The sequence below is a fragment of the Colossoma macropomum genome, unplaced genomic scaffold, assembly GCF_904425465.1.
Source record: "Colossoma macropomum unplaced genomic scaffold, Colossoma_macropomum, whole genome shotgun sequence".
Taxonomy (NCBI): domain Eukaryota; kingdom Metazoa; phylum Chordata; class Actinopteri; order Characiformes; family Serrasalmidae; genus Colossoma; species Colossoma macropomum.
In genome coordinates, this window is record NW_023495063.1 from 27,939 (window position 1) to 44,212 (window position 16,274).

Genomic DNA, 16,274 nt, shown 5'->3' on the forward strand with positions numbered 1-16,274 from the left:
GAGAATGAGGACTAAACTAACAAACATGCTGAAGAACCTGTCCCACCCCATGCACCGCTCTCTGACAGCACTGAGCAGCTCCTTCAGCGCCCGGCTGCGGCACCCGCGGTGCGTGAAGGAGAGATACCGCAAGTCCTTCCTCCCAGCCGCTGTCAGACTCTATAACAGTCACGGCACTCAGTAGACAGTAGTTTACAATTACTTTCCATGTGCAAGAACTCTCAACATCACTGCCACAGCACTTTACTGTGTGCAATATCACAATCCACCATGCGTAGTATATTCACTGCGGATCACTGTCAATATGTTTACCACCATTATGTGCAATTATGTCAAGTGCAATATTTCTCCATTTATTACTGTTTATTTACTTGCTATTTTATTCACTGTGCAATACTCACTACAATACATACATTTCTACATTTCTAAATTTAAATTTAATACTTTGTATATTTTTCTTGTAATTTTTGTACATATACATATATCTTTATATTTTTATTGTTTATTCTATTTTATATATTGTTTGTATATTTCCTGCTGCTCTGTCTTCTGTGCTGCTGTAACACCGCAAATTTCCCCGTTGTGGGATTAATAAAGGATTATCTTATCTTATCTTATCTTATCTTCTTCGCTGGATTTTTTGACTGTTGAGCAGTGTCCAAAAACATTTGGCCACATAGTGTGCACTGACTGTGCTCTATGATCATGATATAAGAGCAGTTCAAAAACCTTTGGCTACAGAGTGTTTTCTGACTGAGTGTATAGTGACTGTTGTATGATTATGATTTATTATGATTATGAGCTGTGTCCAAATACTTCTGGCCAGAATGCATACAGACTGTGGTGAGTGGTTTATGACCATAAGAGCAGTACCCAATGACCTTTGGCTACAGAGTGTTTTCTGACTGTGGTGTATGATCATGATATAAGAGCAGTGTCCAAAAACTTATGGCTACAGCGTGTTTTCTGACTGAGATGTACAATCATTATATAAGAACAGTGTTCAAAAACTTTTGGCTACAGAGCATTTACTGACTGTTGTTAGTAACAATAGTTTATCACTGGTTGTTTCACTGTTGAATGACTGTTTCTGAATCAGACCAGGAGTGGTTTATTAATCATTCAGGATGGTCAAGTCTGTGTTCGTTTCTACACAACTTTGATGCAAAAGGGCTATTGTTCTTAAAGGGGGCATTTACAGATACACAAACAAAAGTGTTCAAAAGTTTGGAATCACATCTCATTAATGACTACTGTTACTGTATCAAATTTTAACTTAGAGTGTAGACTGAAATACTATAAGGTAGACACCAGAATGTATTTCAAGATGTTTTTTCAAAAAAGCTATTAAACTATAAATAATATACTGTAATTATTTAGTAATTTCGCAAATGTTATGTCCCTGAGATTTGATCACGCAATTTCAAATCCGAGGCATTTTGGATCACATTCAAGACACATCCAACATATTTTTAGCAACTAGTTGAAATATGTGAAGTTGTGGTCATAATAGTCATTTCACACATTTATCTGCAATATTTTTATTTTATTGAAAACAGTAATTCCATACTTTTAAACACTAGAGTGAGTGTGTGTGAATGTGTGGGTGGGTGCATGCATACACACACACACACACACACACACACACACACACACACACACACACACGTTTATATGTTTTTTGATACATTTCATTTTCCCAATTATTAGATCTGGCATTTGAACTTGCTTCATCGCCGATAAAAGTGCTTTTTTGTTGTGTATGTGCATATATGAGACATATTAAAAAAAATTCTGTAGTCTGGCCCAGTATCCTGCCATGGATTGCTTGAAATGTAGGCCATGTGTATACTAAATCCAATCAAGCAATCAAACAAGCTTTTTGGTGTTTGCAAGAGATGCGGGAGGGAATGAAGAAGAGCTACCTTTGCTTCCAAAGCAAGAGGAATATTTTTAACAACACGGCTAGAAAAAAAGCACAATGCACTCAGTCATACAATTTCGCTCACTCTAGCCAGACAAACATGACTCATGTGTGCAGCTCGAGCCCTTCCCCAAAACATCACATTTGTTTAGTGAGAGTGAGGTTTCTGCACGTTATCACGATAGCTGCGCAAGTTCCCCCCCTCCGCTAACGCTGACGCTGCCTTTGATGTCTGGCACGCATTCACAGGGCCTCATCTCTGGGGACTTTAACCATGTTTCTCCATCCTCCACTCTGACAAACTTCACCCAGTATGTAACCTGCCACAGCAAAGACAATAAAATACTGGATCTGTTTTATGCCAACACCTAGGAGGCATATAACTCATCACCTCTCCCTCCCCTGGAAGATCAGATCACAACCTGGTTCATCTTGTACACAGGGAGCCAGCTGTCATCCTCACAGAGAAGAACTGGACTGAGGAAACTGAAGAGGTTTTAGAAGACTGTTTTGACAACAGTGTGGGAAGAACTGTGTGATCTTTATGGGAAGGACATTAACAGTCTTACACACAGTATAACAAACGATATTAAAGTTCTGTGTGGAGAACACTGTACCCACCAAGACTGTTGATTTTTTCTCCAACAACAAACCTTTGATCAATGCTAATATAAAGAAGAAGAAAAAGAGGGCCTTATAGATCAGTAGACAAGTAGGAACTGAGAGCTGTGCAGAGGGAACTGAGAGGAAAAATCCAGGAGGGAAAAGCCAGCTACAGGAAGAAGATGGAGGAATAGCTGTAGAAAAACAACATCAGCGGGGTCTAGAAAAGCCATAAAACAATCTTCGGCCACAAGAAAACCCACTCCCAGGCTGTAGAGGACCAAAAGTGGGTGAATGATCTCAATCTATTTTTTAACAGATTTGATCACTGCCCTGTGTACTGCCCCTCTCCACAACTCTCACCTCACAGCCACATCCCACTGGTCCCCCTGCCGTCAGCCCAACCCCGCTACCCATACACTCCAGCACCCACCCACCCTGCTCCAGTCTGTGCCTTACAACAGCCAAGGTGAGAAAAAAAGCTCAGGAAGATCAAAGCAAGGAAGGCTGCGGGTCCGGATGGAATCAGTGCCAGTGACGTCGCACCTGAAGATGTCCTTGCCCATCTTCAGCCTCTGGTGAGCTCATCTATGGACCCACTTCAGTTCACCAGTTCAACCTGGCATTGGAGTGGATGACACGGTCTTCTACCTACTATACAGAGCTCTTTCCCACTTGGAGAAGCCCGGGAGCACTGTGAGAATAATCTCTTTTGTTTTTTTTCCCCCGTGCCTTTGATACCATAGAGCCTCCTGAGGAACAAAATGGAGAACACTGGGGTGGATCACCACCTATCAAACTGGACTCTGGACCACCTCACCAACCGACCACAGTATGTGAGGGTGCGAGACTGTTTGTCTGACATGGTGGTAACTAGCACAGGGGTCCCAAAGGGAACAGTCCTGACACTGTTTCCCTTCATCCTGTACACTGCAGACTTCTTACACACTGAACTGTCATCTACAGTAGTTCTCTGATGACTCATTGATCATCGGCCTTATTACAGATAAGGACATCAGTGAGTACAGAAAACTGACCCAGGATTTTGTGGACTGGTGTCTGCAGAACCACCTCCTGATCAATGCAGGGAAGACCAAAGAGATGGTGGTGGATTTCCACAGGCGCAGACACCCTCTCCACCAGTGAACATCCAGGGAACGGACGTTGAGAGAGAGTGGACTTTTATAAGTACCTGGGTTTTCACCCCAACAATACACTGGACTGGGTATATAATATTAGTACTTTACAGGAAAGGCCAAAGCAGATTCTACTTGCTCAGGAGACCATTTGCAAGTGCAGGGGGGACTCCTAAGGACCTTTTTTGACACAGTGGTGGTGACAGACTCATTAAGAGGGCCAGCTCTGTCCTGGGAAGACCTCTAGACCCAAAGCAAGTGGTGGGAGACCAGGGGATGTTACTCAGGCTAACATCCATGCTGTTTATATTGTTTATTTTTGTGAATAGAGTTTTTATGTGAAGGATAAAGATTATATATTTTTTATCTTTAGTGTTGTATACACCGATCAGGCATAACATTTTGACCACCTTCTTGTTTCTACGCTCACTGTCCATTTTATCAGCTCCACTTACCTACATAGGTGCACTTTGTAGTCAATTACAGACTGTAGTCCATATGCTTCTCTGCATACTATGTTAGCCCCCTTTTACCCTGTTCTTCAGTGGTCAGGACCCCCATGGACCCTCACAGAGCAGGAACTATTTGGGTGGTGGATCATTCTCAGCACTGCAGTAACACAGATGTGATGGTGGTGTGATGGTGGTGTGTTAGTGTGTGTTGCACTGATCGAGTGGATCAGACACAGCAGTGCTACCAGAGATTTTAAACACCTCAGTGTCACTGCTGGACTGAGAATAGTCCACCAACCAAAAATATCCAGCCAACAGCGTTCTGTGACCACTGATGAAGAACTACAGGATGACCAACACAAATTGTGCAGGAGCCGATGAGCGATCGTCTCTGACTTTACATCTACAAGGTGGACTGACAAGGTAGGAGTGTCTAGTAGAGCGGACAGAGAGTGGACACAGTGTTCAAAAACTCCAGCAGTGTCTGATCCACTCGTACCAGCACAACACACACTAACACACCACCACCACTTCAGTGTTACTGGAGTGCTGAGAATGATCCACCAACCAAATAGAACCTGCTCTGTGAGAGTCCATGGGGGTCCTGACCACTGAAGAACAGGGTAAAAGGGGGCTAACAAAGTATGCAGAGAAACAGACAGAATACAGCCTGTAATTGTAGAACTACAAAGTGCACCTATACAGTAAGTGGAGCTGATAAAATGGACAATGAGCATAGAAACAAGGAGGTGGTCATATTGTTATGCCTGATCAGTGTATATTGTCTACAGTCCCCAGCATGCACTGAAATGTAATGTGCTCCAACTCCCCTACCCATGCAACTGTCTATGGGACAGCAGTTACACAATTCTGTGCAATTCCATGCCAGTCATATCACAAAAAAATGCATTTCAGCTGCAGTTCAACCAACATAAACACTTAACACTGGCTTAGCAGTACGGAAATTGAGCCCAAGCCATAATGGAAGAAAGGATGTCAGGTGTCTAGTTCAAGCAAATAGATAGAGGTTTAAAAGACCAAGCCCATGGGAACATTTAAACTTTGAATATTGTGTCCATGTCATATTTCAAGGTCTACTACAAGTGTCTGTATTTTGCCATTGAAGTTTTTGCATATTTTGAATACAGCAAAACACTAATTAAAATATGAACATTTTCTCTGGCCCACATATTTGATAAAATTTTTTAATATGCCCCTTTTACTCATTGAGTTTGACACCCTATACTGTACAGTCTATTCAAACAGATTTGAAATGTGTGTCTATGCAGAGAAGCATCCAGAAAGCAGTAAATTGCTTGTAAAATCATAACTTTTTTTGTTTTACGTTTAATAAACAATTTATACAAAATTTCTGGCCATTTTCGTTTTTATTTCACTTCTGTACTAACAAGCAAACCACTGAAGCTGGCAGTGAAGGAGGATGTGCTCACACAGAAAAGTGACTCAAACACAAAGGTGTCAGTCACTTTAAATATTCTGCCTTGGCAAATTCCCATAAGACCTACACTGTGTGATTTTACCCTGTTTTTAAGGACACACATAAACACAACACAGTACACGGTGCGCAGCATGTTGTTTTGGTTGATACAGCTTTACTTCAAATGATCCGTAGATAGAGCTGTCTGTAATCGTTGCATTTCACGTAGCATGTCATTTAGACCAAGCGTTTTCATACAGTGCGAGTAACCAAAGGGTCTCTTTTGTCGCAGAGCGTTAGAGCAGAGCCGCTGCTAAGCTGGTTTGTTTTTAGCCTTGCTTTTTTTTTTTTAGCCCAACTGGGAAACACAGCTTTTGTTTTTTACCTTTTTAAGCCTTGCTTTAACTGCCAATTTTTTTTTTTTTTTTAATCCAACAGAGCCTCTGCACTGACTACCCTAAACTTCTTGTTTTATTTAATTTAAATCTACCGAGTTGTTTTTTGTGCCATGCCTCCCCTCAGCTCTCCAGCTGGATGTGATGGGTGTGCGCGGCTGAGCCAGAAGATTAGTGAACTCGAAGGAAGAATCTCTGTGCTCTGCCAGATCAAAGACGATGAGGATCTCCTTGACTACTTGCTGGCTACAATGCAGGCAATCAGCACCGGGCTAGATGGCAGTCTTCCTCGAGCGGCTGCTACGGCTGTCTAGGACGAGGATCACTGGCCTCGGCTAGGAGCTAAACCCAAGGCCATGGGAGGCGTGCTGCTCCACGCCGCGCCAGACTGAGCCATGCTCCGTTGCAGGTGGGGGTATGCGTGGTGGTAGGCGCTCCGCCCGCCACTCGATTCCACAAAAGGTTCACCTGAGCAACAGATTCTCTGCGTTGGATGAGCTGGAAGACGTCACTTTTGCTGACAAACAATCGTCAGTACAGAACATCCGAGTGAGCTCTCCAGCAATAAACTTCACTCCTGCTCCATCTGGAAACCCCACTGTGCAGCGGGCCCGCCACTTCACCTCTCAGCTGGACGCGGCCGGGCAGCCAAACCGCTGCCTACCTCCCCAGGCCATGTCCACCTCCACACGGCCACCCTGCCAAGCTCCCTCACAGCTTCCACACGGACAGCCGGACCGCCGTTCCCTGCACCGGAATTCTGCTGTGCTGTCCCCTCGTTTCCCCATCACCGCTGGTTACCGAGGAACGAACCCATCGTCCATCCCCGCTTCGGCCTCAACTGACTCGCTACAGTTCTCCATCCACGCTCATAGTAGGTGACTCAATCATCAGAAACGTTAAGCACCACACAGCCGTAGTTCACTCTATCTCTGGTGCAAAAGTCTCTGACATTACACAGTAGCTCCTCAGTCTTCTAAAGAAATACGACTCAGTGAAGAAGGACTTCACAAGCCAGCTGTCTTCTGTACAAGACTGAGGTAAATCTGTTTTTATCTCTGGACCAATTCCGTCACTGGGAAGAGGTTCAGGACGTTTTAGCCGCATTTTAAACCTTCACACCTGGCTCCAAAAAACCTGCTTCTGCTTGACAATTTTAACCTTTTCTGGAAATATGTGGAAATCTTACCCTCACACAATTAGTCACGGAATTAACACGCCCAACTCTGAAGGATCCCACCAAATCTACCTTGCTAGACTTAATTCTGTCCAACAAAATGGACAGAATTACTGCCTCAGCAGTCTTTGACCATGGTATTAGTGACCACTGCCCCATTGGATGCATTAGAAACAGTTACAAGAACAAAACAGGCTCTCAGATGGTGGTTAGAAGAAATTTTAAACATTTTAATGAATTTTAATGCTTTTCTGTCTGACTTAGCAATGAGTGAAATCCACCTTACACTAAAAATTCCAGATGTTGACTTGGCACTAAACCATTTTAGCAAATCATTTCTAACGGTGGTGAACAAACATGCCCCCCACAAAACGCAAAGAATAAGAGACACATCAAGTCCCTGGTTCATTAGTGAAGTTTCCTCATTGTTTAAAGCCAGAAATAAAGCTTGGTCCACTGCTAGACGCACGGGAGAGACAGACCACTGGCTTACGTTCAGACAACTGAGAAACAGATGTACCTCTGCAGTTGGAAAAGCCAAATCAGATTATTATCTCGACCTGATTACCAGGTCTACAAACACTCAAAACTTTTGGAGAACTGTAAAATCCCATAAAACAATTCCTCTACCCTTCCAACCAGCGTTATAGATGATGATCAGCTGATATCTGATCAGAAGGAAATCTGTAGAGCTTTTAACATACGTTTTGCTGCAGCTGGGCACATTTTTGAAAATACTGACTTGAATCTGCAGTTAGATAAAACTGACAACAACTCTACTGCTACACAGGGCCATGGTCTCTTCATACTCCAGCCCTTCTCTCCAATCATAGTAGCTAAATTTCTTACTACTATTAATCCACAAAAAACTACTGGTGAAGATGGGCTGGACCCTTACTTCCTGCATCTAGCAGCCCCAGTTATTTTATAATACATAACATATATTTTTAATCTCTCTGTTTTATTATGCAGAATTCCCTGGATCTGGAAAATAGCTCACGTAACTCCACTGCATAAAGGAGGTGAGACAGCAGATGTAAATAACTACAGACCAATCTCAAAATTGTCCTGTTTAGCTAAAATAAATAAATAGTCAACTTATATCATTTCTACACAAAAATTCTGTCCTGTTTAATTATCAATCTGAAAGACACAGCACCATCTCTGCTACCACACTGGTTTTAAATTATTTCTATATGGCCATAGACAGGAAGAAGCATTGTGCTGCCATTTTTATTGATTTATCAAAAGCGTTTGATACAGTTGATCACACTCTTCTTTTAAGGAACTTACAAAAGATTGGCTGTGATACAAATGCACTAAAATGGACCCAAAATTACCTTTCAGACAGACAACAATGCGTAGCACTGAGTAATTACAAATCAGATTTTTTGAGTATATCCAAAGGAGTACCACAAGGTTCAATTTTGGGCCCAGTTTTATTATATATATATATATATATATATATATATATATATATATATATATATATATATATATATATTAATGAACTTGCTGCCTCTGCCTCAGACTGCAAAGTACACCTGTATGCAGATGACATGGTTTTATACTGTTCAGGTGACTCTGTTTATGCTGCAATAAGAAAACTACAATGCTCATTTAATGCTCTACAGGTTGCTTTGCATAAACACAAACTGGTTTTAAATGCTAAGAAAACTAAGTTCATGCTGTTTTCCAGATCTACTAATACTGATTTTAATTGTGTAAATATCACTACCCTGACAGGATCCAACATCGAGAGAGTCACAGAGTATAAATACCTTGGCATATGGCTGGATGTTACTCACTTTTAAACCCCTTATTAATAAATTGGTTAGCAAATTTAGGCAGAAGCTCGGTTATCTATATAGAAATAAATCCTGTTTCCCCATGTATGCTAGAAAAAGAATTATTGAGGCAACCTTACTATCTGTCATGGACTACGGTGATGTAATTTACAAACACGCATCTGCCAGTTCCCTTAAACCGCTGGACTCAGTCTATCACTCTGCACTGAGGTTCATTACTGGAGACCGTTATAACACTCATCACTGCATAAAAAAAAACTGTATAAAAAAAAAATTTGGTTGGCCCTCACTAGCAGCACGGCAGGAAGCACACTGGTTTATTTTTATTTATAAAACACTCTCTGGTCATATGCCAGAATATATTACTTTAATGATATCTGTAAATAAATGGTATTTATCAGACTCGCTCCAGTGGTTGGATCACATGCCAGGTACCGAGGGTTTTTACTGAACTGGGAAAATCTGCTTTTAGTTACAGTGCACCAGCGAGCTGGAACTTACTACAGGAAACACTAAAGCTCAGCTCGCTGGCATCACTTGGTCATTTTAAACTTCTACTCTCTAACCACCTCCACTCTGCCTGCAACTGTTGTGCCTGATTTTTTACCATTTCTATCTTATTTTCATTATTTTATTATTTATTTGTTAGTTTGTCCATTATTATATATTTTATATTTATTTTCATTATTATATGTAATTTGTTTTTTTAATCTTATTCTCCTCGTTTTATTTTGATTTGATTTTATTAACCGTTACATTTTAGCTGTTTTAATTACTGTTTTATTATTATTATTATTTTATTATTATATTTTTGTGTTTTGTATTATTAATGTTCCTCTTTTTTATACTTACCTGATCTGAGTCTTCATTTATTAAATTTACTTTTATTATTTTATATGTTCTTACACATCATCAATCCCTTGCTCTGTATTAACTCAGCAACATTGTAAATGAGGGCTACCCTCAATGTTCTCCAAGATTAAATAAAGGTTGATTGATTGATTGAAAGAACAATAATTCTAAAACCACAGTTTATGTTTGCCTTTAAAGGACATTTAACTAATGTTAACCGGCCAAATAAAACATTACAAACGCACACACACACACACACATATATATATATATATATATATATGTAAGGACCCCTTCAAACTAGTACTTGGTACAAGCACCTTTTGCTGCAATAACAGCTTTCAGTCTTAAGTCTGTTAGAGTAAATTTGTGGTCAAATAAAACAAAAACAGATTATTGGCCAAAATTCTAAATGTTGTGTGGCACAAACTTAACACTGTCCATTCCTCAACAAACACCATCCCAACAGTGAAGTACGGGGGTGTCAGTATCATGTTATTGTTATTGCTTATCTTATTAAAATTGAAGGATAGATGGATGGTGCAAAATCCAGGGAGATACTGCAAGATAACCTGCATATGTCTACCAATGTTCACTATATGTGCACTACCATGCCACTGATGATAGTGATCCATTGACAAAGAGGGGCTAAAAAATGATGCTCACATGAGAACATAAGGCGATACATTACCACGAAACACAAGGATGTCTTCAAAAGGGCCAAAGTGTTTCTGCATCACTTCTAATTTTACAGTTGAGTTCTCAGTTTAGTTTTCTCAACTTGAAACTAAATTTTTGGGGTGTGTATATTTTGTATATTTTCCTGCTACTGCGCAAAGATGACCAACATGACCAGCAAAGTGCAATGTTTCCTGATTCTTTTGTTTTATAGTGGAGTTCTCAGTTTTCCTGAAAGAAAAATGTTAGGGGACTGAATTTTGTAAGGCAGAAATTAAGGACCTGTTAACAGTTCAAGCTGAGAATGTCATATTAGTTTAAGGGTGGCAAGTTTAGAAATGACACAAAGAACTTTAAATGTGTTAAAGGTGTGCTTTAATGCAGTGGTTCCCTAACTTTTTACAGTCCTGTACACCCTCAGACTATAAACCACCTCCTGCATACCCCCTCTCGTACCTTATACATACACATGCATGTGTAAGACATTTAGCCTCATAAATCAGTCCCCCTTAAAATATCAAACGTTTACGATGTGATGACACTTCGCACCAGATATACTGAACAACACTGAATAAATACTGTTATTTACAGATGCACATCAGTCTATATGAGGGCATATTATGCATGTGTAAGACAGTATCTGGCTGCAAAATGACTACTAAAAAACAAAATATTCACCATGTGTAACAGATCACATCCAGCACAGTAACATCATTCATTTAGTAAGTCAAAAACAACCCTAAATAATCACAACAGCCTCTACAACCTTCACTGTGTACACGTTGTGCAGTTTTTAGACACTCCCTCAACGAGTAACACATTGGTGTTTAGCTGTTCAGAGCTTTTGTTCAGCAAAATTTACTAAAGGATACTTTTAAAATATGTTTGGTTGTAGTTTGCTGCTCATATTTGCAGGAGTGAGAAAAAGTAGTTCTGGTCATTTTTGCATTTATTTAATGAGAAATCTAAGAGAGAAAAGTTGAATATCTAGCAAATGCTCAGTATAAAATATTAGTGTGCATTTAGTTTTTTTTTTTAGTTTAGCTTAACTAGCTCTATCACGCAACCAAAATGCTAACATCTTAGCGCTAATCACAGCAGCTACAACTGTAAACTGAACTGCGTCTGTGAAAGTGAAACTACCTCACAAACACAACTGACAAAGATTATACAGGCCTTAACAAGTTAGTTCACAATACTTCATTCATTTACACAAACAGCAGTGCAGATAACCTTATTAATGAACTGTTCTTAATATGAATGTTAGTTCATCCACAATGCAGGACACGCAAAAAGGAACAGTAGTGAAACACCTTTTCCAACATTGCCTTTTACACAAACAGCCTAACAACAAATAAAGAGCATGCATTTGTCATGTACTGGATTTTATAAATATCCCACTCACACATCACATGCTGACATCAGCTTCAGATTAAACTCAGCATTCAGAGATCCGCTCAGTGTCAGTGAGGATCTCTTGCTCAGCAGTTGGTGAGTGGAGTGCAGAGCTACAAAGCTGTTAGTGTCGTCTTTATCAGGGAAGTATCTGTGTAATTGCACAGCCGGCTAATGGAATAAAATGAAGATTAAATGACGTATAAACGTCAGAATTTATTTCAAGTATCCCCAGTGTCATCTGGTGTAACCGTAGGGGTACATGTACCAGAGTTTGGGAACTGCCTCAATGTAGTGAAAACACTAAAACTTACCACAATTGCACCATTGTCCTGTCCTATGAAGATCCGCCTGCTTTCATGGTGATATGACATACAGGAACATGGAGCTGTGCACAGACACACACACACTCTTTATTGCAGTATACAGTACAGTGTCGTGTATTCAACAAAAGCCACGTGTCATACTATAGGACAGGGGTTTGACATCAAAATCCAGGACTAAGCCAATCAGAACCATCTATCATGACCCAGCCTATTTCCCTCAGCTCTCCAATCACTGCTCATCAACTTTTGCTAGTTGCTCTTCAGCTCAGGTCTCTAGCAGCACATATGTATATACTTTGGTCAAGACACGTGCCTTCTGAATTCTGAAAGATACCATGAGAGAGTGGAAGGTGTTGTTTTCTATTCATCTCCAAAGCCACAAATAAACTTTAAAAATGCCTGAAAAGCTGATGGATTGTTTGGTTGAGACCAACTTTACTTATTTACCGTTTTAACCTCATTATCTGTGTAGTCAGTTAACCTTCAAGACCGGCAGAGACAGCAACAGGACTAAAAAAAAATCCTTTGATTTTATTTTTGTGTCCATAAAAGACTCAAGCAGAATAAAGCAGGCTATTTCGAAAACAACCTTATCCTATAGCTGAACCTTTAGTCAGTAAAAGGCATAACATACTGATGTCCAGCAAAAAATTAAGGCATCCAGAAATTACAGAGGTGCTCTGCTGAAGGTTCTATGTCATTGTGATTCTGAATTTGAGCTTATGTTGTATGCCAAGTGCAGGCAGTTTAGCAAAGTGTGTGTGTGTACTCACATGACACAGTATGGTAAATGCTGGGCCAGTACTGCCCACTGTCTCTCTTGAGCCATACTCGAATAGTCCTGAAACAAGCAAACCAAAATGTTACAGTTAAAAAAAAAACAATCACTCAATATGTTTGTTTCTACATTGCTCTACTTACACCTAAAATAAAATCAAAACAAGCCATAAAATGACTTAAGACAGAGATCTGATACCAGGTATTGGTATCAGGCTGATATCAGGCTAATTTCAGCAGAAAATGCTGGAGTGGATACTAGAGGAAAAAAAGAATGAATCTGATGCAATGCTGTAACAAATCTAATCTGAAATGTGCACACTCGTGTTGTGGCATGTCAAGTTGTTAGCTATGCATTTCGTCCAGGGGAGCAGTAGAGTGTTTGAGAAGTGTGAGCATGATTGACTACTTTTGACGTTCAGCCTCAGTGAACTGATTCAATTAAAAAAAATAGCTATCTTTAAAGTGAAGTGTTTATTTAAACAAATTCTATATTGGCAGAAAAAAAAACCTGAAAAAAGGTGGTACAGTACCATCTCTCACAATACTGCAAGAGACAACTCTGCAGCATTTAATCTCATAATTATGCTTTAATATCTCATAATTGACAGCATTTTATAATGATGACTTAATATTTCATAATAATGATTTAGCATCTCATAATTATGACTTAACACCTAACAATTATAACACCTAACAACAATTATTACTATCAGTAACTAAGAGGACCCCTCAAAGTTGGATCCTCAGATCAGTATTATTTAATATTTATATTAATGACACTTCCACCTCTGTTATCAATTGCAAAGTCCATTTGTATGCCATACTCTACTGCTCAGCTGACTATATTGGTACTGCATTGGGAAAAAGTACTGCATTCGTTTAAGGCCCTACAATCGGCTTTTTACATTCATAAACTAGTCTTAAATGTTTGGAAAACTAAATTTATGCTGTTTTCCAGAGCATCTAATATTGATTTTAATCTCAAAAGGATCTGATATTGAAAGAGTTAGTGAGTACAAATACCTTGCCATATGGCTAGACGACAAATGCACTTTTAAATACCATGTTAACAAGCTTACATGCAAACTGAAACAAAGTACTGCTGAAGCAACGCTATTGTCTACTCTGGATTAGGGTGATGTGACAAACAGATTATGCATCTACAACTACTCTAAAATCTCCAGACTCTGTATACTCTGCTTTAAGATTCATTACTGGTGCCCCATACAATATCCATCACTGTGTATAATATAAAAATTTTAACTGGTCATCTCTGGCTCTGAGTCAAGAAATACAAATACACTGGCTTCTTTATATCTATAAAGTGCTTACCGGTCATGTCATCATGCATTAGAAAAACGCACAGTGTAAATAATGCATTTTATTATACTTGTTCCAGTGACTGGATTACCCTTCAGGTGGCAAGAGCTTTTACTGAACAGGGAAAATCTGCTTTTAGCTACAGTACACCAGTGAGCTAGAATTTATTAGAGGAAACTTTAAAGCTTTGCTTGCTGATGCCACAAGAACATTTTAAACTTTTAATCTCTAGTTATATTCATAGATAAATAGAGTGAAAGAGGTTCTGAAGACCGATAGCAATTCGGTTATACTGTGAGGGACAGAAAGAAAGGGAGACTTAAAATTGGCAAAGAAACAGAGAAGAACCAGTTCAAGCCAGTTTAAACCTGATGTCACAATGGCTCATTACAAGTCTAAGGGAAAATTTTACTAGCTTTTCTCCAATACCTTAAAAAGTATAAAGTGTAGAGAAGAGAAGAGTCAGCCATCGTGCCATTTACAAGACCTATGCAACAACGTTTGCTCTTGTGCTTGCAGTGCTTGCAAAGAAACATAAACTAGTGTGAACAAGAGTGAAAAAAAGAAAAAGTTAAAGATCAGTAATATATTTAAGACAGAAAAACAGACAGAAAGGGTGGTTACTAAGATTTTGCTAAGAGGCTGCTATGGTATTCCAGGTGTTGCTCAGCTGTTGTTGCTAAGGTGCTGCATGGCTGTTCAGCAGTGTCCAAAAACTCTCCATCCATCTATCCCTCTACAACTACATTCGTCTATCTACAACTCTCTATTTGTCTATCCCTCTACAACTCTCCCTTTGCATCTGTCCACCTATAACTCCACCCATCTATTTATCTATCACTATCACTCTACAACTAACTGTCCATCCATCTATCCCTCCCTCTACAACTATCTATAACTATCTAACCATCTACAACTGTCCATCTATATACCTATCTACAACTCTTTAGCTGTCCATGTATATGTCCACAACTCTATCTGTCTATCCCTCTACAACTCTCTATCTAACCCTCTCTGTCTATCCCTCTACTACTCTATCTGTGCATCTATTTACAACTCACCATCCATCTATCCCTCTACAACCATCATCTATCCCTCTACTACTCTATCTGTCCATCTATTTACAACTCACCATTAGGGGTGCAACGATTATTCGACTTAGTCAACAACCAAATTAGTTGGCAACTAATTTAGTAGTCGATTAGTTGGTGACATCATTACGTGTCTTTCTCACGCTCACTAGGAGAGTTTTGAGATTGCCACTCACTGGGGAGTTAACAACAGCACGATGGTAGCCTCAAGAACAAAATCCTCAAAAGTGTGGAGCTAAACTTAAAAAAAAAAGGTTATCAGTTGTGCGTTTTGTTAGCTGGCACGGGAGTACATCCTCCGTACTGTAGCATCTGAAGAGAAAACTCGTCGGCTCAGAGGATCAAGAAAATATCTTGGTAAGATATGCCAAATCCCAAACCGCATACTACCACACTAAATAATGTGTAAAAATAGCGCATATACCATTAGAAGTGCACTTATTAGTGTAGTGTGTGAAATATGTGGTTTGGGACGCGTCGATAGTTGTGCTAGCGAGCCAGTTAACTGATGTTATTGCTAAAAGCCGTCCTACTTCATGCTGTGAACCGAGCTGTAACATTTTCTATTTCGAAATGCATTTTCTCTGGAATTGTTAATGGAGTTGGAACAGAGGAGCAAGTAACTATTATTGACAGCGACCCTGGTCACTTTCCAGATAATGTTTACAGTTCTAAACACTGCATTGTTGTCTTAATGTCGAGGCTACCGGTGCGTTCAGTTTCGGTGAACACAGGAGAGCGTTTTCAAACAGGTTTCTGTTCTCCGCGAAAGTTTGGCTCAACTCACTAACAGTTTAAGGAGGTAGTTCTCCGTGAACACACAGGGTAGCTGGACAAAGGGTTACCGTTGAAATGAAGCGTTCAGATTAAAATCGTTCGTATTTAACTGTTCGTGGAGA

General features: G+C 39.8%; 1 protein-coding gene across 1 annotated transcript in view; it reads right to left on the minus strand.

Moving 5' to 3' along the window:
* Window positions 1-16,274, minus strand: part of wdfy1 (WD repeat and FYVE domain containing 1) — a 36,171-nt gene that overhangs the window by 16,204 nt on the left and 3,693 nt on the right. The window contains exons 2-3 of the mRNA XM_036561156.1: window positions 12,958-13,025; window positions 12,173-12,246 (exon numbers count right to left, since the gene is read on the minus strand). Coding sequence (XP_036417049.1) covers window positions 12,173-12,246; window positions 12,958-13,025 — 142 coding nt within the window. The remainder of the gene's footprint in view (window positions 1-12,172; window positions 12,247-12,957; window positions 13,026-16,274) is intronic.